General features: G+C 39.6%; 1 protein-coding gene and 1 long non-coding RNA gene across 4 annotated transcripts in view; one reads left to right on the plus strand and one right to left on the minus strand.

Annotated features, from left to right (window-relative positions):
• Window positions 1–4,716: 4,716 nt before the first annotated feature.
• On the minus strand, window positions 4,717–13,083 carry PSMD7 (proteasome 26S subunit, non-ATPase 7). 2 transcript variants are annotated; one of them, XM_086351555.1, is made up of 8 exons: window positions 12,903–13,083; window positions 10,886–10,977; window positions 9,910–10,002; window positions 9,121–9,218; window positions 8,470–8,550; window positions 6,500–6,591; window positions 5,780–5,868; window positions 4,717–5,654 (listed from the first exon to the last, which is right to left on the minus strand). In XM_086351555.1, the coding sequence occupies exons 1-8, from the start codon at window positions 12,974–12,976 to the stop codon at window positions 5,590–5,592; spliced, it is 684 nt and encodes a 227-aa protein (XP_086207681.1). In that variant the 5' UTR covers window positions 12,977–13,083; the 3' UTR covers window positions 4,717–5,589. The 2 variants fall into 2 exon arrangements, with proteins under 2 accessions (XP_086207681.1, XP_086207680.1); XM_086351554.1 differs by lacking the exon at window positions 5,780–5,868.
• A 9-nt stretch (window positions 13,084–13,092) lies between these two features.
• Window positions 13,093–26,145, plus strand: part of LOC147353499 (uncharacterized) — a 214,300-nt gene continuing 201,247 nt past the window's right edge. Inside the window, exons 1-2 of one of the 2 annotated variants that reach the window (XR_015145685.1) lie at window positions 13,093–13,268; window positions 14,515–14,606. This is a non-coding gene — a long non-coding RNA (uncharacterized LOC147353499). The remainder of the gene's footprint in view (window positions 13,269–14,514; window positions 14,607–26,145) is intronic. The other variant, XR_015145684.1, reaches the window with a different exon arrangement.

Raw genomic sequence — 26,145 nt, forward strand, 5'->3', positions numbered from 1 at the left:
GGGAGTCCTTTCAATACCCACCCTGAGTCCATGGCCTGACATCACTGCCCAGGTGGCACCGATGGCCTCAGAGGCCTTGGATCTGGCTGAGCCTGCAATGGTGCTCTGTCTTGGGGTTGTCATTTGTTCTTATTTGGGCAAGAGTTGGCACAAGTCTTGTCCAGACTCTCAAGGACAATTTTGGGTTCGTTTTCTGTATAATTACAGGGTGAGCAGTAGGGTAGACGATGCCAGTACAGCAGTGAGTACGTCTGGAGGACAGGCTCTGCTGTTCCAGGACTCCCACTGGGGTTGGTTCAAGGGGCACATCTCCCACCTCAGTGATGCCTCCCTCATGAGCATCTGGGCCTTGGTGAGTTGTGGGTGTAGAAGCATTCTTTCCTCCTGGGATGGAATGTATTTCATCCTCGAACTTTGGTTTTTATAGTCATGGTTGTTTGCCAACTCTTGTGATTGGTTCACGTTGGTTAAAACATGGGGCATATGGGGTCGGGGAGGAGTAGCTCATGCATTCAACTTTGGCTTTTATCCCATCCCTACTCTTGAACAAGGGCACAGATCCCTGAGGCATCATCTGTCTGCCTTGAGGTATAGGGGAGCCCCAGGTTAAGTATATTTTTCCCCAGCTTTATTGAGATATAATTGACATAATGTGTTAGTTTAAGGCGTACAATGCGATGATTCATGTACATGTCGTAAAATGATTTCCGCAGTGAGGTTCATTGACATCCATCACCTCACGGAGTTCCCATTTTGTTGTTGTTGTGACCGTTTAAGTTTGCATTGTGGTGAGAACTTTTAAGTTTGACTCTCTTAGCAACTTCCAAGTATAGGATACAGTCCCAGAGTCTTATCTGCTGAGGGGATAAAGCCAGGGTTGAAAATGAAGCAGAGGGGATAATAGATGAACTGAGGATGTTGATTGGTTATTCTGATTAAAAGTTAAGCCAGATTATCACTGATCAGACACTACCTGTAGCATATAGATAGAGGTAGATACTGGTGCTATGTTGCAGAGAAGGACGATGCTTTGTGGATTTTAATAGATACATAAGTATGAGAAAAGATCTTAAGTTGGGAAAGGACTAATCCACAGAGTGCTGATGGTAAGGCAAAAAATTAGTAGTTTTATCTACATTAAATAAAGGTTGTCTAACTTGCATATATGCAGAAACTACCAATTTCTTAAAAACACAGATTCCTAGATATTCTAATGCAGTAGGTAAATTGTATAAATTTACAAAGAAATAAATGATATCTGAAAAGGGGTAATAAATGCTCACTATGCACTGTAGCTTAATGATTTTACTACAATTTACTATCATCTGTTTTCTTGAGGTTATTTTTATCTATTGTATCCATATTTGGGTAATACTATGTAATGCCGTGCTAATGTGCATCTTTTCCCAATTCACGTTGGCCTTGAAATCAGCTGTGTTGGGAGTATTTACACCAGGGAAATTGGCAAAGGCCACAAATCAATACCCTTTCTCCTCTTTTTTAGAGACTTGGTTGTTACACATTTACCAGCCCTTCATTGGATATGGTCCTTAAAGAAACCAGGAGTGGTATCAGTAGTGAGGAAAATCAAAGCATGAACTATCTGAAGGGCAGAGAAAACTTTATCATAGAGTACAGCAGGGGTGAAGATGTGGCAACTTGACCCAATTTTTTGCAGCAAGATGCTCTTTAGATTCCTTCAAAGCCTAGCCTAGATGGTTGCAGCCAAAAGCAGAAGTGGTGGGAAGCAACTTTGGGGAAGGTTCCCAATTCCATGATGAACTGGAATGTGAACCAACGTGTCTCTTGCTGAGATGATATTAGTCACTGGTGCCATCTAGTGTTGAAGTACAGATTGGCTCCAAAGAGGGACGCTTAGAGGAAGCCTTCTCTTGACTTAGGCCTTGGAAACACACTAACACAGTTTCCTCTATTTTCTTTTTCTACTTCATTTCCCTACTTCTGGAGTCATTTTCTATCCACTCCTCCAACAAGAATAGCCACTGGTGTTTTCTTGTTGTTATTGTTGTTTTATTTTGAAAGATAGGAATTCGGTGTGGTTTCCAAGCAAAAGAGAGAAATGCCAAGAGTTGAAAGGCATAGATATAGAAATCAGCACTTTCCTGTATTATGTATAATTTGGAATGAATTTGCTTAGGGAAGTTGTTTAGATCTTCTCTTGCGGGTCACATAATTCAGATGCTTCTCTGCTTTTCCAGCATGTCCCAGATATCCTTCCTATTTCCTGTGACAGGGGCATATGAAGTCATCAGCATGTTGTTGCATAACAAAGAACCCAAATTCATTCTTTTTTTTTTGGTCTGTTTTTTATTTTATTTTATTTTTAAACTTTACAATATTGTATTAGTTTTGCCAAATATCGAAATGAATCCGCCACAGGTATACCCGCATTCCTGCTTCATAGATATTTTTGTAGCAAATAGTAGAAGGAAAGTCCTATTCATGACTTCCAAGTGAATAGGATCTTTCATTCTTTTATGAGAACTTGTGTTAATAAGTCTTTTATTTGAAGTAAAGGTAATTGTATATGAAGGTAATTGTAATATGTATAAGTTCTCAAAGCTGGAGAGTCCTCCAGAAGAGTAAGATTCTGGGATTAATTCCCACTGGAAAGGTTGACTGCATCATGAGCATTGGAGAAAGCAGTATGGTAGTCCCTCAGTGAATATTACTTCCTTTTTTCCCCTTTGGTGATTGATGATCTGTGTAAAATGAAAGAACATTTAACTAATTAGTGGGCTCAAAGGTGTTCTACCCTGACAGTTTTTAATCTTTTCACTAAGGATAACTGACCTGTAAGTTTGGGACTATTTCAGATGTTATCAAACAGAATACCAGTAAGGAATCAATGCTATCCTCTCTGTAATGTGTGTAGCTGGAGCAGCCTGAACTGTTATTGTGAAACCTTTCAAAATGGAAGGAACGGAATGTCACAACTCTGGATACGAAGTCCGAAAATGGGATTAGACTTTACCCAGGATACTTTTTCAATGTTCAAAGAACAACAAAAGTAGTTTAGAAATCTCATCTTGAGACTGCTAAGCTACCTGAACACACTTTATTTTAGGTGAGGGCCATGGGTTTTGCAGTCAAGTCAGCTGCTATTTATAAAAGCAAGCCTTCATCAAGTCTTATAAAGCTCACCCTCTTACATAGATTGGCAGCAATTTTGCCTGAGAAAATGAGCCTGCGTGACTCTAGAGGCGACATACACTTTTTGTTAGAAGAAGGAATTGAAGATCCTGTGGGTAAAGTGAAAGTCAGTTTTGTCCATATGCAGGTCCAACTGTTAAATATAACAAGGCCTGGGTATTCCCATGTTCCTACATGTTCAATAGACATTCCAATTTATCAAACAGTGACAAACCTAAAAGCCTGTGACATTGTCCTGATAGACCCTGGGAAAGCTTTTAAGTGCAGATCATTCTTCTAAAGGTGGATCTGATCCTGTGTGGTCTTGAGCTGCCCCCCACCCCACCCCTACCCTACATAAAGGACTCATTCTTTGGGATAACTTTCTCCTTGTCCCTGCTTGGCCTCAGGTCCATGGCATCTCTGGTCTTTGCTGCCTACCCTGGAGAAAGGTTCCCTTTCTCACACCAGTCTGTTCTAAACATGGCAACAAAATCTCAAAAAACTTTTAATAACACACTCTTGTCATTTTAAATGCATCTCAAGCTTTGAACTATGTATTTCAAATTTCTTTTACTTAGATGTATTGGGAACAACCATCTGACTTTTGACTGCCACAACAGACAAAAAACTTATCTAGTTTCTTTCCCTTTGCTATTTCTTATTATCTCAGCATCTTAATGAACTTTGAAGTGACCACTGATGTGGGTAGTTCTGTCATATAAAAATCAACCCCCAAATTTCCACTAACTCGTTCTTTGGCAGGTAGTTCTGTCGATTAAAAATGGATGCTTCTGGCAACTTTGAGGCACTCTAACATTAAGAAGTGGTTTATGAGATTCCACTGACTTCATTTTAGTGCTATTTTATTGTATTCTTAAATAGTAGAACACCGATAGTCCAACATGGTAACCCACTCCAGTACTCTTGCCTGGAAAATCCCATGGACAGAGGAGCCTGGTAGGCTACAGTCCATGGGGTCGCAAAGAGTCGGAGACAACTGAGCGACTTCACTTGCATGCATTGGAGAAGGAAATGGCAACCCACTTCAGTGTTCTTGCCTGGAGAATCCCAGGGACGGGGGAGCCTGGTGGGCTGCCGTCTATGGGGTCGCACAGAGTTGGACACGACTGAAGTGACTTAGCAGCAGCAGTGAACTCTTAGAGATGTTCTAACTACTCATAAAAGGAAGTTAGTATCCAAGTCACAACTATTAAGTCAAATGATTAAGTACCTTTACTTACTTTGGGAAGCTTTGTTCCATCCCACTGACATTGTCGTTTGACGTACTTACTACAATAGTAAGTAAATGTGTCCCTTATGAAAACTTAAGAAAGACTGCTCTAGGGATAGGAATCTGAGGTACGAACTATGACCCAGGTCTTCTGGGCTCTGTTGGGAACTCTCATTACAGCTTTATTTTTAAAGGAATGAGATTCTCTTTTTCATAAAGGATCCAGTCTAAAATAATTTGTTCAGGCAGCTTCAATTAAAAACTGTCTTTGTTGCTTCTGAAAACAATGGATCACCACTCCCAGAGTTAAAAACGACCAGAACACAGACTTAAAAACCAAGCCATTTAATTGTGTCTTTGAAGGTAAACAATATCTTGATCCCAAGCCCTGAGAATACCAGAGCTACGGGTCTGAGAAGTCCCGCAGGGCAGTATTCTCACAGAGTCCTGAGGGTCAGACCTCAAAGTGTTCCAAGGCAGAGCACTTAAGGAATTCATGCATTCCATTCTGCAATTTTGCAGACGGCCAGAAACAGACCCCAAGAGTCTCTTGAGATGGGAAAAATTCAACTCCTGGTCTCATAGATAAAAGTAGGGAGAGTACCAAAAATGTTATACTTCTCTTCACTTTTCTCACACAGTCTGAAACCTGAGCTATCAGCTCCCCAACTCACAGTAGCCGAAGCTGCAGTTTAGGTTTGAGATCAGTCCCTCTATCCAGAGAGCTCTCATCAATACAGCTTTTTAACAAGCACTTTAAAGAACCCTCTGGCAGCACAATGCGTTAGTTTACAAGATTTTAATTTACAGATTAAAAAGCTACATGTTTTATTTTTTCTCCTTTTTCTCTTCTTTCTTTACATCACTCTTTTCCTTCTCTTTCTCTTTGTCGTCTTTTCTGTCCTTTTTGCTGTCTTCCTTTTCTTGCCCTTCTTTCTTTTCTGCGTCCCGGTTGGCAATCTTGTTGTTGATGAGGTTGTGCAAGGCGACCACAGAGCGGATCAGTGAGGCCAAATATACCACCACCATCTGGTCATTGGTCTTCAGGTAAAAGGCCTTGACAAACTCCTGCAGGCTGACATCCGGCAGCAGGTTGAAGACGTCCTGCAGCTGGTAGATGATCTGGTGGTTGATGGGCAGCTTGCCCGTGGCCACCTTCTCCAGGTAGCCCCTGATGTCCAGGAGCTTGGAGTTGAGTCCCTTCAGACCATGGACCTGGTTTGTGATCCGCTGGGAAAGAGTGCCCACTGTAGTGTCTTTGATGTCTCTGTAGGAACCCACAAGAAAGAGCAGGGGTATCCATCAGTGTCCTATACCATCACAGATTTTCACATTCTAAGGGAATAACTCAGTTTGTGAGGAGGGGCAAGTTTTCTAAAGCAAAAATGTTACCTCTCCGTTTGATAAAGATCTGAGTATAAAGTGCCTTAACCTTGTTTTCATTTGGAAGCATATGTTTTATCTTTCTCATCACAGGACATCTTTCAAAAGAAAAGAGAGAGCTAAAATGAAATCATGTTCACTAAAAAATTTTTTAAAAATCTCTACTTCAATTTCTCTTGTTCCTAAAGAGCACAGCATTCTTTTCACCTGCATCTATAAAATGTCTTGAGATGCTTTTAAATCAGTCAGTAGTAACTTTCTGAACTGAAACGAATCTTATTGTTTGAGAAAATCTATGACCTTTCAATAAGTCAGGGTTATGTAAGTATTTTTCTTTTTTTTCTAAAATTTGGCTGTGCTGGGGTCTTAATTGTGGCACTCTGGATCTTTAGTTGCAGCATGTAGGATCTAGTTCCCTGAGCAGGGATCAAACTCGGGCCCCCTGCATTGTGAGTGTGGAGTCTTAGCCACTGGACTACTAAGGCAGTCCCCTAGAGTGTAAAAGGCCTTGATGCAGGTTCTCTGCAGAAAACTGGCTAGCTACATTCATTATAAAGGAGGTACACTTAAAGAACACACACTTGCTTTTAACACGCATGTGTTCCTGTCACAGCCAGCATTATAGCTTCCAGACAAGGTGTGCTATCCAGAGTCATAAATCATAACTCTGGACACTTCATAGATGATCCAGGACTAGAGCCCAGGTCTGATGCCGTCCTAAAGTCTCACCGTAATAAGTGTTCAACTCCGACCTCCTCGGCTTCCTCTGCTCCAATTTCACTGGTCACGTGCTCAAATGTTTTTGAGGTTGGAGTTCCATCCTGGGAGAGGAGACTTAATTATAGTTATTTACTTACAAACAAATGAACAAACTAGCACATGTTCCTTTTCACACCTTGATTCTTCTGCTTTAAGTCAGATCACTTGAGGGGTGTTATTACTGGGTTTTCTGTGGCAAGGGTGGGTAGTTTGCTTTGAAAGCTGTCACAGCAGTCCTACTCAGGGTTGAGGTATGCTGCAGCATCATCCTTAGCTTATTTCTGAGGAAAATCCTGATATTATCTTAAGTCTTCAGTAGAGATGGACATTCAGAGAAGTCTCCATTTGGCTAAATTTTAAGGACTGTCATAGTTCATTCTAAAATAGGCCATATTCTGAACACTGTGCCTGAGACAAGCTTATGTTAGAAAATATAACTTTGAACCATCTACTGTCCATTGGGTCAAATGATCAGTGCACCAAACAACGTGGTGAGAATCACTGATTTTCTGGTGGCCCAATCAAGGCACCCATTAGTGGATGTGGTTTGCTATATCACCTACTTATTTCTTGACGGGACTCAGGAGAAACTTTTCTCAGATCTAGTGCCAGAAGAGGCTGTGCATCTCCTGTCAAGGCTGTGAACTGTTTGCACGCAGGAGCGCATTGCAGTGCGTGCACAGGATATAGGCAGACAGCTTAGATGCAAAGCCTGGCTTTGCCGTGTATGTGCTAAGGGAGCTGTGAGATCTTGGGAAAGTCACTTCACTTACACTAAGTGGTATAAACATCAGCTGTTGTTATTTTATCCAGGATAGTGTGAATCCTGAAAATGACATTTTCCTCTTGGCTTTGTATGCTAGGATGGTCAAAGCCTTCCAACACCTGTGCAGGACTTCATGGCATGTCTTTTCAGGTACTGATTGTTCCCTGGCTTCATCTTATAATATGACCCTTAAATCCCCTCTATCTTCTATTAAAAAATCCTGTTTCATTGGTGTGTGTGTGCATGCATATGCATGTATGTGTGCAAGCAGCCTCAAACTCCTTTTTGAAAGAGGCAAGGTAAAATTTAACTTGTAACAACTGTATCAAGACCAGGGATGAAAGCCTTAACTGCAACTAGGCAACAGATCTGGATCTCAGTTCTCTAGTAGTAAGGCAAAGAGAAACAGGGGCACAGAGCTCAGGGCAAGGAACATTTGCAGGAAGCTAAGTTAAAAAAGCCGTTTCCAGATTTTAAAATTGAATATATGGATAACTATAAGAAGACAGGTACTGAATACAATGGAGCCAACTATATAGGTGTCAAATCGTACAGATGGGTTTTGCCATCTAGCTCCAGGCAGTTCTGACTTACTCTATTTGAAAACCTAAAATCCCATGGATGGAGGAGCCTGGTAGGCTGCAGTCCATGGGGTCGATAAGAGTCAGACACGACTGGGCGACTTCACTTTCACTTTAATGCATTGGAGGAGGAAATGGCAACCCACTCCAGTGCCTGGAGAATCCCAGGGACGGTGGGGCCTGGTGGGCTGCCATCTATGGGGTTACAGAGTCAGACACGACTGAAGTGACTTAGCAGCAGCAGTAACTTCCAGGAGAAGACTGTCAGAGGTGGGCCAACAGTGGAAATGGCACTAGATTAAGATCAAGCTCATCAGGCTCTGCATACTCTGCTGAGAACATCTCTGGGCGATCATTTGACTACTTTGGTCTCAATTTCATTTGTAAAAGGAGACTTTAGATTTCTATGGTCCTCTCCATTTCTAAAATTTGGTGATTCAAACACTCAAGGGGGAAAAAACATAATATCAAACTGTTGACAGAAATCAGTAACCTTTTGTTATAAAGTATTTGTTGACTTGAAATGGGGGAAAAACCCAATGGCCCTAAAAGTAGCAAATCTAATCTCCTAGGCTCATAACAAGATGACTTACATCATGAACTTCTTCCACTGAAATATATGCTTCTGTGGGCAGTCCCAGGTCCTTTGGTTTCACATCAATGATGACCAATACCTGGCAGAAAAACACATCTTAGGAAACCACCTTGTACTAGGCACATAGGGAATAACTGCAGCCATTCTGATGATGATTACTGCATCTTTTTCATTCATTTAACCAGATAATGAGCCAGAATTTTCAGGAAAAAAAAAGACTTTACATTTCAAATTTCTTATTTGCTCTGCTCTTCAACCCCATCCATTAACAAGGTGAAAGGTAGTAATACAGTAAGGAAGGAATCCAGCAGAAGGAAATTAGAGTCAAGACAGCCAGCATTTTAATCCCAGCTGCACTCTCAGAAGATCTTACTAACCATTCTGAACCTCAGTTTTCTCATTTGTAAAAAGGATAACAATCCCATACAGTTGAGAGGATTAGGGAAGGTAACTTACATACTCAGCACTGAGCAGATGTTTAATTTACTAAATACATTGGGTTACTGTATACTACACAAAGCACTATAAATTAACACAAATTTATAGAGAAAAAGTGGTGAAATGATTCACTATCCACTAGGAGGCTCTTTTCTTGAGTTAACTGGCAAACAATTATCAGTCAAGGGTTTTAAAGATAAAGTGCACTTACTGAGTTAGGGCAGTATCTTTTCATGAGTTCATTGATGGCGATGTCATTCTTGTGTAGTTTAGGGCCTGTGTGGTACCACCCAACTATTCTTTCTCTGGCTATGAAGGAAAAAAATAGTGGCTTTGAACTGTTACATAAAGATCTGTATATTACCCTCAAAAAGGGTAAGAACTTCAGTAGTTATGTTCTCTACCTTTTCAAAAATTCCAGGCATCTAAACCTTGATGTGCTTATGAAATCTTAAATTCAAAAGCAGGAATCTCTGAAAATAAAGAGCAGGGGAAATCTAGAGATAGCCATATCTCTGACTAGTTTAGGAAACCAGTCATACATGAAGCAACTAGAAAACAATTCCAAGGGAATATATAAACAAATGCAAGTTCATCTCACATAGGTTACAGCAGTGAGTGTTGTGGGAATAAACATTGCCAAAGCAATGTGGCTGCTGTAATGAAATGAAAATGATACACATGACAGAGATATTTACCTTGGTGGTACTAAAGCTCTAGAGGCATGTGGATTTTATTTGATAACTTTTTGCTTTTCTGGTGCAGAGGGCTCTCTCTCCTCTGAAACCTAGGTGGTCTAGCTGGCCTTAAATTGCTACTCCAATTTCTCATTTATTCTACCTCATTTGTCTACTACCATTGGCCTTACTTTAGTCTAACTAAGTGAAAGGGTCTTTGACATTAGACAAAGAAAAGTGAATACTTAGAAAAGGCATTAGGGACACACACGCACATTTACACACCACACCACACCCCCCCCCAGTGCCACAGCGCCACCTACCGTTGACCTTCTTAAACATTCCATACATGTTTTCCAAGTAATCATGGTCTAAAAACCAGACAGAATCATCTTTGTCATCTTCATCAAAAGGAACTAGAGAGGAGAAAAAAACCCCCAAAAGCAGTTTAAGGTGCTAGATAGAACTCTAAGGGCACATATCACAGCTGTGGACTTCTAGGCCAGATTTGACCCATGGCTTTAGCTTGTCCAATACAGTGTTAAAAGTATTTTTGAGTTGCTTTTATTAAAAACTGGAAGATTTCACATACAAATCTAGACCTCTAGGCTCTCTTGAAAAATTGGAAGACCTGGCAATAACTGGCTATAGCCATACAGAGATCACCACCTTTGAAAAGGATACATGTTCTTCAGTTTGCTAAAAGTTCCATCATTTCCTAATACTTCTGTTGGGCAAATTACATTACTGCCTGATCCTTTAAGACAATGGAGTTAGTGACCTCTAGTCTAGCGGCTATGCCAGCAATTATTTTGTTGTTCATTATTGTTGCTTTAATCATAAAATACATAGATACATTCTTCTGAACATTCACGAAACAGTGAAAAGGTTTTTATCTCCCCCTTGCCTACCCATAACCACGGTTAATAGTTTAGTTCAGGGGTTGACAAACTATACCCACTGCCTATTTAAATAGTTTTATGCAATATGGCTATTAGTTTGTCTACATACTCTTTTTTTAGTTGCTTTTCTGCTACATTAGCAGAGCTAAGCAGTTGCAATGGAGACGATATGGCCTGAAAATACTTAAAAATATTTACTACTGTGTGTAGCCTTTAGCCTCCCTGTTCTATACTTAAGCAATTCTGAAATAGAATCACTTGGTTGCAGTAAAAAATGGAGATCACGAAAATTTTCTTTCTTTTTAAAAGATAACTGACATTTTAACCATACTCAGAAAATGTAAAATTTGTCTATTTTTTTAAGAACTGAGGTATAATTGATAGATTTTTCTTTTACCTGCAAAACTGTTGGATACATCGAGTACTTTCTTTTGCCATGACCCCAAAAGCACACCAACAACACGTTTTTGGTTTCCAACCTTGCCTATTCTGAATGAGAAAACAAAAGATCAATCTGGATAGGCACAGACTCAACAATACGATACCTAACACGAAATACCAATGTACCAATACAATTTAGCTTGGCTGGAAACTGATCCCACTAAACAAATGTAGTAAATTAGTCTTAAAAAAAAAAAAAACAACAACAAACAACCCTCAAACCTTATAGAAATTTAAAATGGAGAAAATGAAAACTCTCCAGATCTTACAGTTTTAAATGTTATCTGGTTGGTGTTTGAAAACACATTTAACTTTTTATTTTGATAAGAGCTTACCTTTCTTTCTTAAACTTTCTCTATCCTCCAACCTTTTCAGGGATAAAGATGCTAAAGCTGAACAAGTGTTATGGTCCAGCTTGCCAACTCTTCTCTGAAACAAGCCCAACTAGATGGCATAAACAATTCTTTGTATCATCTAGGGGCTGAGAAAATGATTCTGACCCAGAAGCATGTGTATGCCATTTGTGATCTCTCTGAATGGCTAAATTAGGCAGAAGCTGGAACTGAGCTGGTGACTAATCATACTGGGAGGAGGGCTGAGTGAACAAGAAAAACTACCTCAGAATTTCTATCTCCAAATCAAACCCCCTTAGTAATTTTGTGCTAAAGAACGACAAGTGTTTCACTTATTTCATTGGTCTTTATGTAGAATTCTCCATTAACCACTAACAAATGTGACGTAACAAACAATTCTATGTTCAAAGGACAGACAAAAGTCATTGTGAAATGAACCACAATTTCTTAACAGTTGCTGGTTCACACCAATTGAAATATACTTATCTAAACACATGATTTGGCAAACTTATAAATGCTTACTATGTCTAGGGTTTGGATCAGAATTAAGTATTCTGATTTTTTTGGGACTAAGTTCAAAGGAAATTTCCACACTCACGGGCTTTTCTTCTAATCTACAAAAATGCGTTTGTGTTTTAGAAAACCCTACAATTGTCTGACACAGCAGCTTGCAGTGTCTGCCTTCACTATGCCCTTAAAAATGTTTGTCGAATTGACTGAACAGAACTGAAATGATGCCTGCCTTCTTAGCACCTCTAGCATCCTATGGGAGAAAAACAGTAATTGTACAGTGGAAAAGCTCCCGTACCTTGTTAGGCCAAGGGTCCTACAAGAAATGGAACTAAACTGGGGGCCCTAAACCTCACAGGAGTCTTTGAGTTTGGTTTTGGCTCTGGTTGAATTGGGAGTTGTACAAAGCAAGAGAATGGGCACTTAGCAACTATGACTTTATAGCAGATGCTCCCCACTGGGTCTTACAACTTTCCAATTCAAGAACACATGTAACAGGTCCCCCGGGACGAACAGCTCGAAAACAAGCAAGCGAAGGCAAAAGAAATATCTGTGGGATGTTTTCTTATTCATTAACGCCTACACCTCCAACTGGTCTCATTTTTAGAAGAAAAACTTGACTTTAAGACTTAATATAGCTAGGTTTTAAGTCATCGTCAAACCAGATTCCCACTTCTGAAACTTCCACAAGTTAAAAGCACAGTTCTCGCAGGGACCAGACTTTCGGTGACAGTCTTCAGAGCCAAAAAGCGCGAGTCTGAAGGGCTTCCTACCAAACACCGAGTCTCTTAGGCGAAAAGGGACGGACGAGGCGATAGATAGGCACGAGGACTAGGGATCAGGATCAAATGAAACCTGCTCCCCATACTCTGGCATCGTACGGACTGGGTAAAGGGAATGATCAGCTCAGTTCCCAGGAGTGCCGGCTGGGCAGAAGACTCCGGGTAACTTGGGCTTCATGAATGGACTTAAATGTGGGCCCCTCGGCGACTCAGGGCCACCCCCGGTGCGTCAGCACCCCCGCGGCCGCCGCGCCGTACCCAACGCGCCCGTGACTCAGCAGCGGCGGCGCCACCGGCCCCGGTAGGCCGCCCCGTGCCGCCCGCTCACCGATTGAAATGATCCACCACACTGAGCAGCACCAGGGGGTGGACCACCACCTTCTGCACCGCCAGCTCCAGCATCGCGACACACCCCGCCCGCCAGGCCCTGCTCCCCGCGACGAGCAAACACCGGCAGCCGGAGCGGTAGTAACTCTCGGCTATCCTCCAGGCCTGGCTCCTCCTCTTCCGGTTGAGCCGCCGCCGCGCGGCTCCTTTTTCCGCTCCCAGAGTGCCGCGCGGGTCGGGCTGGCAGGGTCTCTCGTGCTCCAGCCTTGAGGCGGGGAAGTGCAGGGGAAGGCGGGACCTGGCTCGGGTGACAGGCTAAGAATTTGCCAGGTCATGAAAGCTAACAGCTCACTAGAGACCGATAAAGGTTGGCCTCCTGGTGTTTGCCCTGTACTGTCACTGCTGTGACTTTTCACCTCAGAATCTTCTTAGCTCCCCTCCCCTCCCCCACCCGAAGACTGGAGAAAATGCTGAGAAAAAAATGTAAATAGTAGTGTTTCCGTCATTCAGAAAATGTTCACTTTCAATTCTAGTTAAAATCCTCCAGAATTTCTTAGAGGTTGTTATTTAGTCGCTGTGTCGTGTGCGACTCGGCGACTCCATGGACCGCAGCACACCCGCCTTCCTTGTCCTTAAAAGGCGCTTCTTAGAGGAACTAGCTTTAAATCTCTAGCATTAGGGCATTTCTTTAAAATAGGTTTGGTAATTTGTCTCATTATTATTTTATTGTCGGAGAATTTCCTCTTAATCTTTTATGTGGACTCTTAGCAAATAGTCAACCTGGCTATATTTTCCCATCTGTCTTTATATTACTTACCATTTAACAAGAGCTATAAGAATGAAAACTTATAAAAAGATTGACGAAAAAGCTGGAGAGCAGTAAGGGAATACATTTTCATATTTAGCTGGAAAAGAAAAAGACTAAAAGAGGAAATGTAGGAGAAGGGAACGGCTACCCACTCCAGTATTCTGGCCTGGAGAATTCCATGGACTGTGTAGTTCATGGGGTCTCAAAGAATCGGACACGACATAGCGACCGAATAATAACAACAACCTGTTTTTAAGCACCTTCCACCTTCCCTGTAACACCAGAGAATCTGACCTCTCTGAAGAATGACCAGAAGATTTTTGTTCCGAGCCTTAGCCTTCTTCCAGTAAAATCAGGAAGCTTTTGATAGTCTTTTTTTTTTTTTTAATTTTTAAATTTTTTAAATTGGAGGATAATTGATTGCAAACTTTTGATATTCTTTCTGGGCCCTGCCTCTCGTTTTCATTTCATGTACTGTTCCAACTTTTGGGAACACTGTTTTGGATTTTCCTCATTTCTTTTAATAGTTTGATTTGGCTGTCAGATAATTGCTGCTACTTCTTAAAATATTAAATAATAGAAATTTTAAATTAACAAAATTTAAGTCAGGCCCATTGTGTGATGTGTTAAAGCTTGTTTGCTGGTTTTTAGTGCCTTGTTCAAAGTAGATATTCTTGTTTCATCTTTTATATGATGCTGTTCAACACGGGGTAGACATGTAACTATTACAAAAAGATTTTGGAAGTGTTTTTTCCCCCTAATTTTTTAGGATCAGAGGTTGATTTTAATTTTTCTTATGTGTTAGGTAAGGCATAAGAATTGAAGTCTAAAAGAAGCATATTTTTGGACTAAATTATTTAAAGGATATAAAGAAGACAGCTTGAAACCATAAGTAAGGTATTTTTCATGTCCTATTTTTTTCTTTTTCTTTTTAAATGAAACTGACCTGAAATAATAACTGATTTTGTAGCCACTAAGGGCTAAATCCATTCAGAGGAATGTAGAAGACATAAGAAATCTACTTTCTTTTGTTCATTTAATTCTAGACTTCACTTTAAGAGGTTCTGATGAGAGCATAAGTGTAATACATTTTATTTTCCTTTAACTGCTGTAAAAAAATTTTTTTTAAAGAAATGTAATTTTAAAAATTTTATTTATTTTTTATTGACGTATAGTTGACATATAAGTTATAGGTGTATGATATAGTGATTCACAGTTTATAAAGGTTATACTCCATTTATAGTTAATATAAAATATTGGCTATATTCCCTGTGTTGTATAGTATAGTATTGTAGCCTATTTTATAATAATAGTTTGTGCCTTTTAATCCCTTACCCCTATGTCTTTCTTTTTTAGTATTAAGTTCATTTCCCAGATTTATTGAGATGTAATTGATATGTAACATGTAAGTATAAGGTGTCCAATATGATGACTTGATATGTTTGTATTGCAAAATGATTACCACAATAAGTTCAGTTAACACTTGCATCATTTCACATAATTACCATTTTCTTTTTGTGATAAGAACATTTAAGAGCAACCTCAAATATATAATAATATAGTATTATTAACTATAGTCACCACACTGTACCTTAGGTCTCCATTTTATAATTGGAAGTTTGTGCCCTTTGACCAACAACTCACATTTCCCCCACTGCCAGCCTCTGGCAACAACTAACTATTCTACTCTATTTCTGTGGATTCCAGTTTTTTCAGTTCTGCATATAAGAGAGATCATATAGTATTTGTCTTTCTATGTGACATTTCACTTAGTATCAATACCCTCAAGATCCATCCATTTTGTCACAAATGGCAGGATTTCCTTCTTTTCTATGGCTGAGTATATATACACCACATTTTCTTTATTGACAGTTAGGTTGTATCCATGTCTTGACCATTGTGAATAATGCTACAATGATCATGGGGGTTCAGACATCTCTTTGAGATAGTAATTTCATTTCCTTTGAAAGTGGGGTTGCTGGATCATATGGTGGTTCTACTTGTAGTTTTTTTTTTTAGGAACTTTCATATTCTTTTCCATAGTGGATATATCAATTTACATTCCTACCAAGAGTACACGAGGGTTCCCCTTTCTCCATATCCTCACTAATGCTTCTTATCTCCTGTCTTTTTGATAATAGCCATTCTAACAGGCATAAGGTGATATCTCATTATGGTTTTGATTTGCATTTCCCTGATGGTTAGTGGTGTTGAGCATCTTTTCACGTACCTGTTGGTCATTTGTATGTCTTTAAAAAAAATCTCTGTTCAGGTCCTCTGCCCATTTTAAATTGGATTACCTTACCTGACGTTCTTAGTGCTTGTGAAGTTATTTTTGCATGTGGATGGTTGTTCCAATCGATGTTTCCGGGAGAGGCTGAGTGCTAGAAATTCCTATGCCACTATCTTGTTCAATCTGTCACTCAGAATTCACCTTTGTCTTTCGATTTAGGGAGATAGCTCCCAGAGACCTTAGTATCTTGAAAGAGTTCTTATTTTTTTTATGTCCAGAACATGGAATAACAGTCCTGTGAGCATGGCAGCAATACTTTGAACTCTGCAACCTCTGTTTATCATCTTATTAGATTTGGAAGAAAAAGATAGAAGATATGCCACCTTTAGACTAAGCTGTATTCATTGCTGGAGTTCACACATCCTGCAGGGGTGCTGAAAGTTTACCATTTTCTTTGGTGGTGTCCTGTTTCCCCGATTCTTGTGTTCCCTATAGCCATGCACAGATACCTCTGCATTTGAAGAAGCAGTCACCTCTTCCAGACTTTCTGGACTGACTTCAGGAAAAAATAAACACCTTCACTTGTGAGTGAACGCAGTCTGGAGCTGTGGCTTTAGTGATGTGGGGTGTTAAGTATGGGTGTGAGTAGAACCTCTGGGTTCAAGGGTGTGTGACTTGTTTGGCTCAGGGATGGGTTCACCACATCGATGATGCATGATTCTTGGGGAGAGCTGTGGGTCTGCAGTAGCTGCGACAGCTGTTAAGGTACTCAGTGGTGCCTTTAGGTCTGGTGCCTAGGTTCCAGTTCAGGTAGCAGTGGTGGTCAGAATCTGGTGGTATGCACATGCTTGGCAGTAGGGGCCAGCTGCAGGTGCCTGTGTGGGGGCAGGGGCCTGCTGTAGACACACACACAGTGATGAGAGACAGGGCCAGCAGCAGAGGTTGGAGCCAGCTGCACGTTCGTGAGTAGCTGAGGGGACCCTGGCTATTGGTGTAGACCCGTGTGATTGCATGAGTTAGTTGTAGGTATGTGTTCTAGTTAGACCATTCTTAATTGCTAGTAATGGTACCCTACTCTAATCAGCTGAAGCAAAGGGAAATTCATTATCTCATGTAACAAGCACATTCAAGGGCCCTGCTTGTTCCAGGGGCTCAGTTTCTCTCTCCACCTTTTAGCATCTTTCAGTGTTTTGATTGCATTAAGACAGATTTCCTCCTAGTGATGGGGAAACATGTTGATGGCTACAGATAGTCACGGGTTTAAATCTTTAAAGGAAGGAGGACTTTGGACTCCAAATCTTTATGAAATTTGATTGGCCTTGCTGGCACTGGGGGCCTTTCTGAACTGACTGCTGTGCCCAAGGGAATGTAGTTCTCTAAATGTCCAGTTGAGAATCAGTTTGGAGTTGGTACAACTATGATGGACTGATCAGCTCACCATGACCACTTTGAGTGGGGAAGGAAAAAGGGGATGCTGTAATTGGAAGCGGGGAATGAATGCTTAGCCGGCAAAAACAAGTCTGTCATATAAAGAGCTTAGCATGGTTCTTGGAACATAGTAAGAATTCAGCAGATGTTAGACATGGTTATCATTAGATTGTAGGATCATTGTTATATATTACAGCAGACTATAAGAATATTTTCTTGGGAATTCCTTGGTGGTCCAGTGGCTAAGATTCCTGCTTTCACTGTCAAGGACCTGGGTTCAACCCCTGGTTGGGGAACTAAGATCCTGTAAGCTGCATGGCACAGCTTAAAAAAAAAAGAGTTTTTATTTTTTATTAACTGGTGTTTATATTTTAAGTAATCCAGCAGTAAAAGAGTTGAAATTTATCTTTTGCATATGCTGAGTGTTTTTTTGTTTTTTTTTTTTTTTACAGCTGTGACTCATGTGGGATCTTAGTTCTCTGGCCAGGGATCGAACCCATGCCCCCTGTATTGGGAGCATAGTCTTAACACTTGACTGTGAGGAAAGTCCTTGTTGAGTGTTTCTTTATCTTTCTTTAACCTCAGGTATATTTAGTTTATGGAAGAGTGTTTAAAAAATTCCTTTTTCTAAATGTATTGGTTATCATTTTGGTTTTTCAAAAGGCTAATTGTTGCAGAAAGATTGGATTCATTTAAAGAGGCTTTCCTTGTTTTATGCTTTACACAAGTGGTGGCCTTGTGTGTTAGCCATGGACACCGCATGATTGTTATTTCTCTTGTTGTTGTCATATTTCACGTAACTGCAAATTAAAAAGGACCAAAAAAATTACAGCAATTTCTAGTTTATATCCAGAAATGGAACTCTCCACAGGAACCCTTGCATGGTACAAATATGTTAGAAAATCATTTTCCATTGTGCTTTGAAAGCCTGTAAGGAGGCCACAGTGGAGCATAGTTCATCTGTCTTGGATGAAGCCCAGAGAGACTGTGCAGACTGTAGGAAATCTCCCATCTGAAGAGTTAATTTTCTTTCAGGATCAGTGTTAGCGGCTGCTGTGATTAAAACAGGACACTTTAAGATTGGTATAGGAACACTTATAACAGTTGACTATAAAAGAAAACCCAGGAGGCCAGATTCAGCCTTGGGAGCTACTTTGGTTTGAGCCTCAAAGACCTTTATTTTGAGTTTACCTCTTCTTTGATTACACATGTATTCAGCTTTTTTTTTTTTTTTTTTAGTATTCATTAATAAAGCAAGCAATTAGTTTCATCTATGTAATATTTTAAAATATCTGAATGCCATTTTTGTCTTTTGTTCCTATTCTTTTCAGAGCTACTCTTTTTTTTTGGTTATTATATATTGGAGCATAGTCGATTAGCAATGTTGTATTAGTTTCAGGTGTACAGCAACGTCATTCAGTTATATATATATATGTGTGCGTGTATATGTGTGTGTATATATATATATATATATACACACACACACACACTTGTATCTATCTTTTTCAAATTCTTTCCCTATTTAGGTTAATACAGAATATTGAGCAGGTTTCCTTGTGCTATACAGAGGAACTCTAGATAACCAAGTAAAATTAAACTTCTTTTTAAAACTGGATTTTAAATTTTTATTTATTTAAAAATTTTATTTATTTGGCTGTGTCAGGTCTCAGTTGCAACACATGGGATCTTTGTTGTGGCACATGGACTCTCTAGTTGTGGCATGTGGGCTCAGTAATTGCAGGACACGGGCTTAGTTGCTCTGCAGCATGTGGGATCTTAGTTCCAGGGACTGAACCCACGTTCCCTGTGTTTCCAGGCAGATTCTTAAGCACTGGACCACCAGGGAAGTCCCTTTACCAAATTTTTAGATGCAGATTTATGAATGTAGTGTGGAAACAAGTATAAGGTTTGAGGACAGATCCTTTTAAAGTGAAAGTCGATCAGTCGTGTCTGACTCTTTGCAACCCCATGGACTATACAGTCCATGGAATTATCCAGGCCAGAATACTAGAGTGGGTAGCCTTTCCCTTCCCCAGGGTATCTTCCCAGCCCAGGGATTGAACCCAGGTCTCCCACATTGCAGGTGGATTCTTTACCAGCTAAGCCACAAGGGAAGCCCTTCATCATTTTAAGGACAGATATATTTTCCTTTATTTTCTTCAAGATAGTAAATCAAAGTAGCATTTCTTAAAATTAGAAAAACTGGGGCAAAAAATATTAAATAACAGCTGTTGGAAGGAAAAAAATCAACCATAATCCTAATCTCAAATGGAGCAACTAATTTTAGATTTTTGTATTTACCTTTCAGTTTTGGGCATGTGCACACATACTTCAGTTGAAATTGAAGTTTTAATGCAAGTAGAAAAACTATTGAGAAATTTATGGTGAATTGAATCAATTTGAAGTTGCTATACTTTGTGTTTTAAGAGTAGAGTAGTGTTTATCTTTTTTTTTTTTTTTTTTTTGCTTTCAGCAAGAACAAGAAAGGTGAAAAGTCAGTCCATAACATGAAAGATTCTTCTTTTAGACCTGAAAGTCAGAAGTAGGCATTAACCTGGGTTTGTGGTAGTGCTTCATTATTATTGACGTTCTCTCAAGTTTTCCAAATTTCTGCAGTTTGTTCCTACAGGTACCTCTTCCCTCCTCCAGCCAGGACCTTCAAGCCTTGTTTCAAATTGCTGACATTGTTTTTTTCTCCCAATGCAAAGTGCTGATATAACTTCCTTAAAATCCTTCAGAACCTTTCCAGTGCCTATGAGATAAAATCGGAACTTTAGGAAGGTGTCCAAGACTCTTCCTAACTTTGCCTCAACCATCCCCTCAGAGCCTTATCCCCTATGGCTCTCTCTTCTGTGAAACCAACATGAAGCTCCAACCATTTAATCTGTTTCCAAAGAAATGTGCTGTTCCCTGTGCTCATCATTCTGTTTCCATTTTCTGAATTGCCCTTGACCTCTTAAACACCAGAATTTCTAGATCTCTCTCAAGGACCACACTCAGTAGGTCATCTCTTCTGGTTAGTTTTCTTGACCTTCCCCAGCAGTGTTGGTTCCTTTCCTTGAAGTCCACACAGCACTTGGTACATATTTCTATTGTATTGCTCATCGTGCTCAATAGTAATGATTCATTTGACATGCATCTCTTTAGTCTTAGTGTGTATGTGGAGGCCAGGACCATAGCTTAGTCATCTTATTAATGTCTGCACCAGAGTCATACACTTGCTAACTGTATTGTGTAACTTGGGTAGTGTGTTACACAGTACATCCATAATGTTGGTCAGTGATCTTTCAGCATGCAAAAAAGTAACAGTATTCTCTGTAGTTCCCTGTTAGTCAGTGATCTTTCAGCATGCAAAAAAAATAACAGTATTCTCTGTAATTTTCTATTTTAGTCTCCCTGTATGCAAAACCAAAACAAAACCAAAGTTATATGGAATGAGCAAAGCTCTTTGATTAAAAATTTCTCATCATTGCATGTCATTTTAAATATACCCGTTGTTTTGAATATAAATGAAGTGTGTTGAAATCTGAGTGAAAAAAAATGCATGGACTATTATTGATGAAACCATTCAAAACCAAATGGTATATTCTGGGTAGCTGTAATTTTTCAAAAGGTACTATGTACAATTTTAGGTTAGTGTCAGATAACCTCTTCACCTTCATTTCTCTCTTAACACCTTTTATCATAATTTCTGAAGCTCCCCTTTGTAGTTCCAGTTGAAAGTCCTGAGGCAAGCTCTTTAGAAGTCTAACACCTGCTTAGGGCTGAACTGGCAGGGGGAAAAATTGAAAAGCAGTGAAGAGTCTTTTCAATAAAGTACTTAGCATTTTAAATAGTAGATGTTTGAAAAAAAATAATGGTAATAATAGTATTGGAAACTCTCATACCACCCCACACAGAGAGAGGAATGTGAAGCTGTTTAGTGGGTTCTTACTTTGAGTTCTCAAAATCCTTCATTTGCAAAGATAGTTAAAACTTGATTTTGATCAAATTAAACTACTCAGAATGTGGACTTTTCCTTGAGCACAGATTTATACTTTCTCTTTTAAAATTCAAACCCTTTTCCTTCCAACATCAAAGAGAAATGATTCAAGGCTTTTAGAATCTTATTCTTAAATACCAAAAACCCTGGGATAATAGTTAGAAAATTAAGAAGTGGGTTTTGAAATAATTAAATTTTGATTCTCATCTGCTGTTTCATCTTGACTCTCTAAAGTACCATATTCCAGGTTAATGGCAAAGTTTTAAAAATGTACATGTGTTTTTTTAACCCTTAATGATTTTGTATTCTCATGAATTCCTGGAGCCTTTTAAGATTCAGAGTCCCGTGGTGGACTTTTTGAGGTTACAAATTTTAATATTTTATCTTTTTGTTCTGTAACTGGAGGAAATTTAATTTGTTTTTCCAGCAGAGGGAGACATCTGACCAGGAACGTGCTGCTGCTACTTGCCAGGAGTATTCTGTAGCCCGTTTTATCAATATACATAAAAAACTCAATGTTCAAATTAACTAGTTCAATAAGTAATTTAGCTCATTGATTTTTGGGCATATCCTAAGTGCCATTACAAGCTACGGATATTTTAAATGCCATTACCTAATAGAAGGAATGTTTTAAGCACCTTTTATTGATTTTATTACTGCTTTATTTTGCTGTCTTGGTTTAAAATCATTTTAACCACTCTGTAATCAAGAAGAAATATATCGTTGGTGAAATACAGTCAATTTCCTAAAAACCTTTGACATCGTTAAATAAGGAATTACAGTTGTTAAATCATGTCAGGCAATAACTGAGGGACAGAAGAGATATAAAATTTGGAGCAGTGGGCCAGCATACCAGTAAGCTGCGTTGACCTCTAACATTCAGCTTCTGCATGTGACAGTCACACTTCAGGTTTGCTTATGGTTTTTATATCAGCAAGACAGATTTAAAATCTCAGGTAGCAGGAAAGATGGAAGAACGATAGCAAAGTATAATACAGGGGCAATTATAGTGCTTTCTAATGACCTTTTGTAGCTTTAGGTAAAAAATGATTCTCTAAGCAATTTTTAAGTTTCATTTGCTTTACTTGCTAGATTATAGTATATTGATATTCTGCATAAAAAGGAGTCAGAATGCTCATAGAGCTTTTTTTTTTTTGACACTTTCTTTTTCTGCTCATTTGATTTTCTGTTAGCAATATTACTGAGCTGATCAGCTGGTAGATAGGCAGGGACACCAGTCCATACACTGCTTAATCAGAGAGGTGCAGAAGTGGGTAGTGACCACTGAAGCTTGATAGAAGCCTGCTAATGAGTTGATTGCATTGACATTTTATGTAATTTAGCTGTAGAGTGGCAAATATCAATACCTGTATATGATTTGGCAGATGGTTGTTGAACTGTGATTAGAAGTTTAGAATGATTCCCGGTAAAAGACCACCTGGCAGTAACCCAGGAACAGAGAACTGAGTTTTCACCATTAAATGGAATAGGTCCATAAAGTCAAGTGTTTTGATCATTAATGGAATCTTCCCTTTTCTTTTAGCAAATGTTAGCTTCAAGAGGAAATTGATAATTATGCATAGGTCTATTAAATGATCTTAGGGAGAGCTCTTTGCATTCCTTCAGATGAGCTCATGTCTATAGTTGTGGGGATTATTCACCAGCAAGGAAAGAAAACTAGTTAAAATGCTGATAGGTGTCGTTTCAAATATAGCAAGCATGTTGGAAGCATCTTTGTAGAATTAATTTCTTTGAGGCTAAAAATCAGATTTGGTTGTAACATTATTGATTATTCTATATTAATTTATATACTATATGACTATGTTATGAAATAATTTAAGGTATACTGAGGATTGTTATATGTAAGACACTCCTATAAGTGTTTGAAATATAAAGAACACCAAGATGATGCCCTCCTTTCACTCAGTGAAGGAAGGGTGGTAGATAAACTCATACTGTGCACGTCCTATGGAAAGAATGGAATAAAGGTTCAGGAGCTGTGGCAGCATAGAGAAAAGTAATAGGTTCCTCTGTGGCAAGAGGAAATGTCAGGAAGGGCCTTATGAAGGTGTCACTTAAAATAGATTTTTAACAGAGATCAACATTCAGAGGTGGGGGGACTTAGCAATACAAAAGCTGTTTTTTAAAAAATAGGTTTCAGTTTTTAGATCAGTTTTAGTTTCACAGCAAAATTGAGCAGTGAGTATGGAGAGTTCCTATATGCCCCCTGACCCTACAGATACACAGTCTCCCCTACAACCAACATCCTGCATCAGAGTGCTACATTTGTTACAGTTGATGAACCTGTATTGACATGTAGCTATGACTCAAACTCCTTAGTTTACATTAGTCTTCACTCTTGGTGTTGTATATCTATGGGTTTTGACAAATGTATAATGCCATGTATCCACCATTGTAGTATCACGAAGAGTAGTTTCACTACCCTAAAAATCCTCTGTGCTCCACCTAATCATCCCTCTTTCCCTCTGATCTTTTCTCTGTCTCTGTAGTACAAAAGCTTTTGAAAAATTTGAACTGTTTCATACACCATTATATATATATATATATGATGTATAAAGAAAAGTGAAATAAATGTATTCACTTTCCAGCTGAGGTGGTAGAATATTACCAATATTTCTGAAGCCCTAGTGTATTCCTTTCCAACTGCTTTCTTCTCCCCTACCAACACTTCAAATTATTTAATATTCAAAGTACATCTAGTTGCAAGGCACACAAAAACCTGAAGGCCCACATCCTTCTTATTCTTATCTTTGGTTAGGTCCATGCAAGATGAAGTGAAGAAATGGGTTGATATTTGCCTACTGAGTTCAAATTACATGGAAAGCTATTTTGTGTGTGTTGTATGTGGAAAGAAAAGGGGAGTCCTGGATAACCTAAATGACTATCAAATTTGAAATAGGGCATAGTCTGATTTATTCAAATTATAGTATCTGCTTCACTTCGAGCTTTACGGACCTTTCTTTTCTTGCTCAGTATGTCCAGATTGAACGACTAACCTCAGTGCCATATGGTAGAGTCACATACTTGGCTGTGGAGACTCATTCAGAATTTTCATGCATATAAACATCCGTGTCAGCATGGAATACTCATCTTTAAATTTAGCAGCAAGTATTTTCAGAATTACTGGGTATTTTTATAATTTGGCTGACGTCCATGCTCTTATTCCTTTGGTTTCATTTTCTAGTTTCATAGGACTTATAGGTGAATATGTTTTATATTAAAGTCAGTGGTATGTTGAAAAGTAGACCTCTGTAGGATTCTTTTCTTCCATCTCTGACCCACTCTGTGGGCCAGTTCTTCGCCTACACCTGGATTATATCTCAGACACACCCCTTAGGTTTTCCAGCTACTCTTAGATTTAAGAAGATACATTCTGATTACCTCTAGTCATTATAACAGTCTACATTTAGTAATATGACCAGTCCAGTGTAACATTCTGAACTTTATTACAGTCCAAACCACTCTTCTTGCCCAGCTCGGTGAAGGATTAGGTTGAGAATCCCTCAGTAGGAGATGGGGATGGGGTGACTTCTCCATTTTCCTTTTGGAGCTTCTCTTCCCTACTTATCCCAAACCCTGGGTAGGTCTGAGAGAAGTGAGGGAGTCTGGCAATCATAGGAACGACTCCCTTGGCAGTCCTGTTCTGATCTGCTGGTGGTGTTTTCTGGGCTTGGCAGAGCCTCTGACTCTGGAGGCACACTCCCCTAGGTGTCCCCTCTGGGAATGTAGGAGAGCAGCTCACGTGCCCCTCCTCTGCATTCCAAGGTCCATCTCTAGCCTCTTTCTATTGGGGCTGACCCTCTTGAGTTGGGATCTCTTTTTAAATGACCCCCTGACTGCTTCTTTTACATAAGGGCCAGTCATGCAGTTGCTGTGGGGATTAAATGAAATAACATATGTAAAGAGCTCTTCCTGGCACTTATCTGTTGAATAAGTTGATTTGTCTTTTACTGGATACCTTCTCTCTGGGGTCCCTCTGCAAGTGCTTTATAAACCTAATCATAAACCAGTCCTAGGAGTTAGATATCTAAGAAACTCCGACTCATTAGGTTATTTGCAAGGTCACGAAACTAGAAAGTGGCTAAGCTTAAATTTGAACCCAACTCTGGTGCAATACAGGAGTCTCTGGTCCTTTGGACTATGGTCTATTGCCTTCTGAAACAGCCTGGCATGGGCCATATAGTTCTAAACCCTGGGAACTCTGGTTAATTAAACTCTTGGATTCTAGTGCCCGTTCTACCTTATCAATTTCTTAAATGTCAGGTGTGCTATAAATCTACAGGAATTTTGATTTACCTTGTACTTTATCTTGGATACTTTCACTTGACCATGTGATATTTGGACAACCTTAGTTCCTTGACATTATTCCTTTATCTCCAGAGATGTGGGCTACGTTTCTGATCAACTCAATCAGAGATTCAAAGAAATTTATCCTGATAATCCAGAAATGTTCCAGTGCTTCACTGGAGTTCATAGCACATATGGAATTTTGAGCCTCACAGGATAATCTCTGCAAGGTAACCACACATTTTTCTTTTGCCTCTGGTAGTCTGGGGACGACAGAGGATGAGATGGTTGGATGGCATCACTGACTCAGTGGACATGAGTTTGAGTAAGCTCCAGGAGTTGGTGATGGACAGGGAGGCCTGGCGTGCTGCAGTCCATGGGGTCACAAAGAGTCAGACATGAGCGACTGAACTGAACTAAACTGAGTATGAGAACTGATAACCAAGACAGCTCTCCAAGCTGCTGTGCCAACTGCCGCAGATGAC

The sequence above is a fragment of the Bos grunniens genome, chromosome 18 (genome assembly GCF_055505025.1).
Source record: "Bos grunniens cultivar Pamir isolate PY7600 chromosome 18, Bosgru_T2T1.0, whole genome shotgun sequence".
Taxonomy (NCBI): domain Eukaryota; kingdom Metazoa; phylum Chordata; class Mammalia; order Artiodactyla; family Bovidae; genus Bos; species Bos grunniens.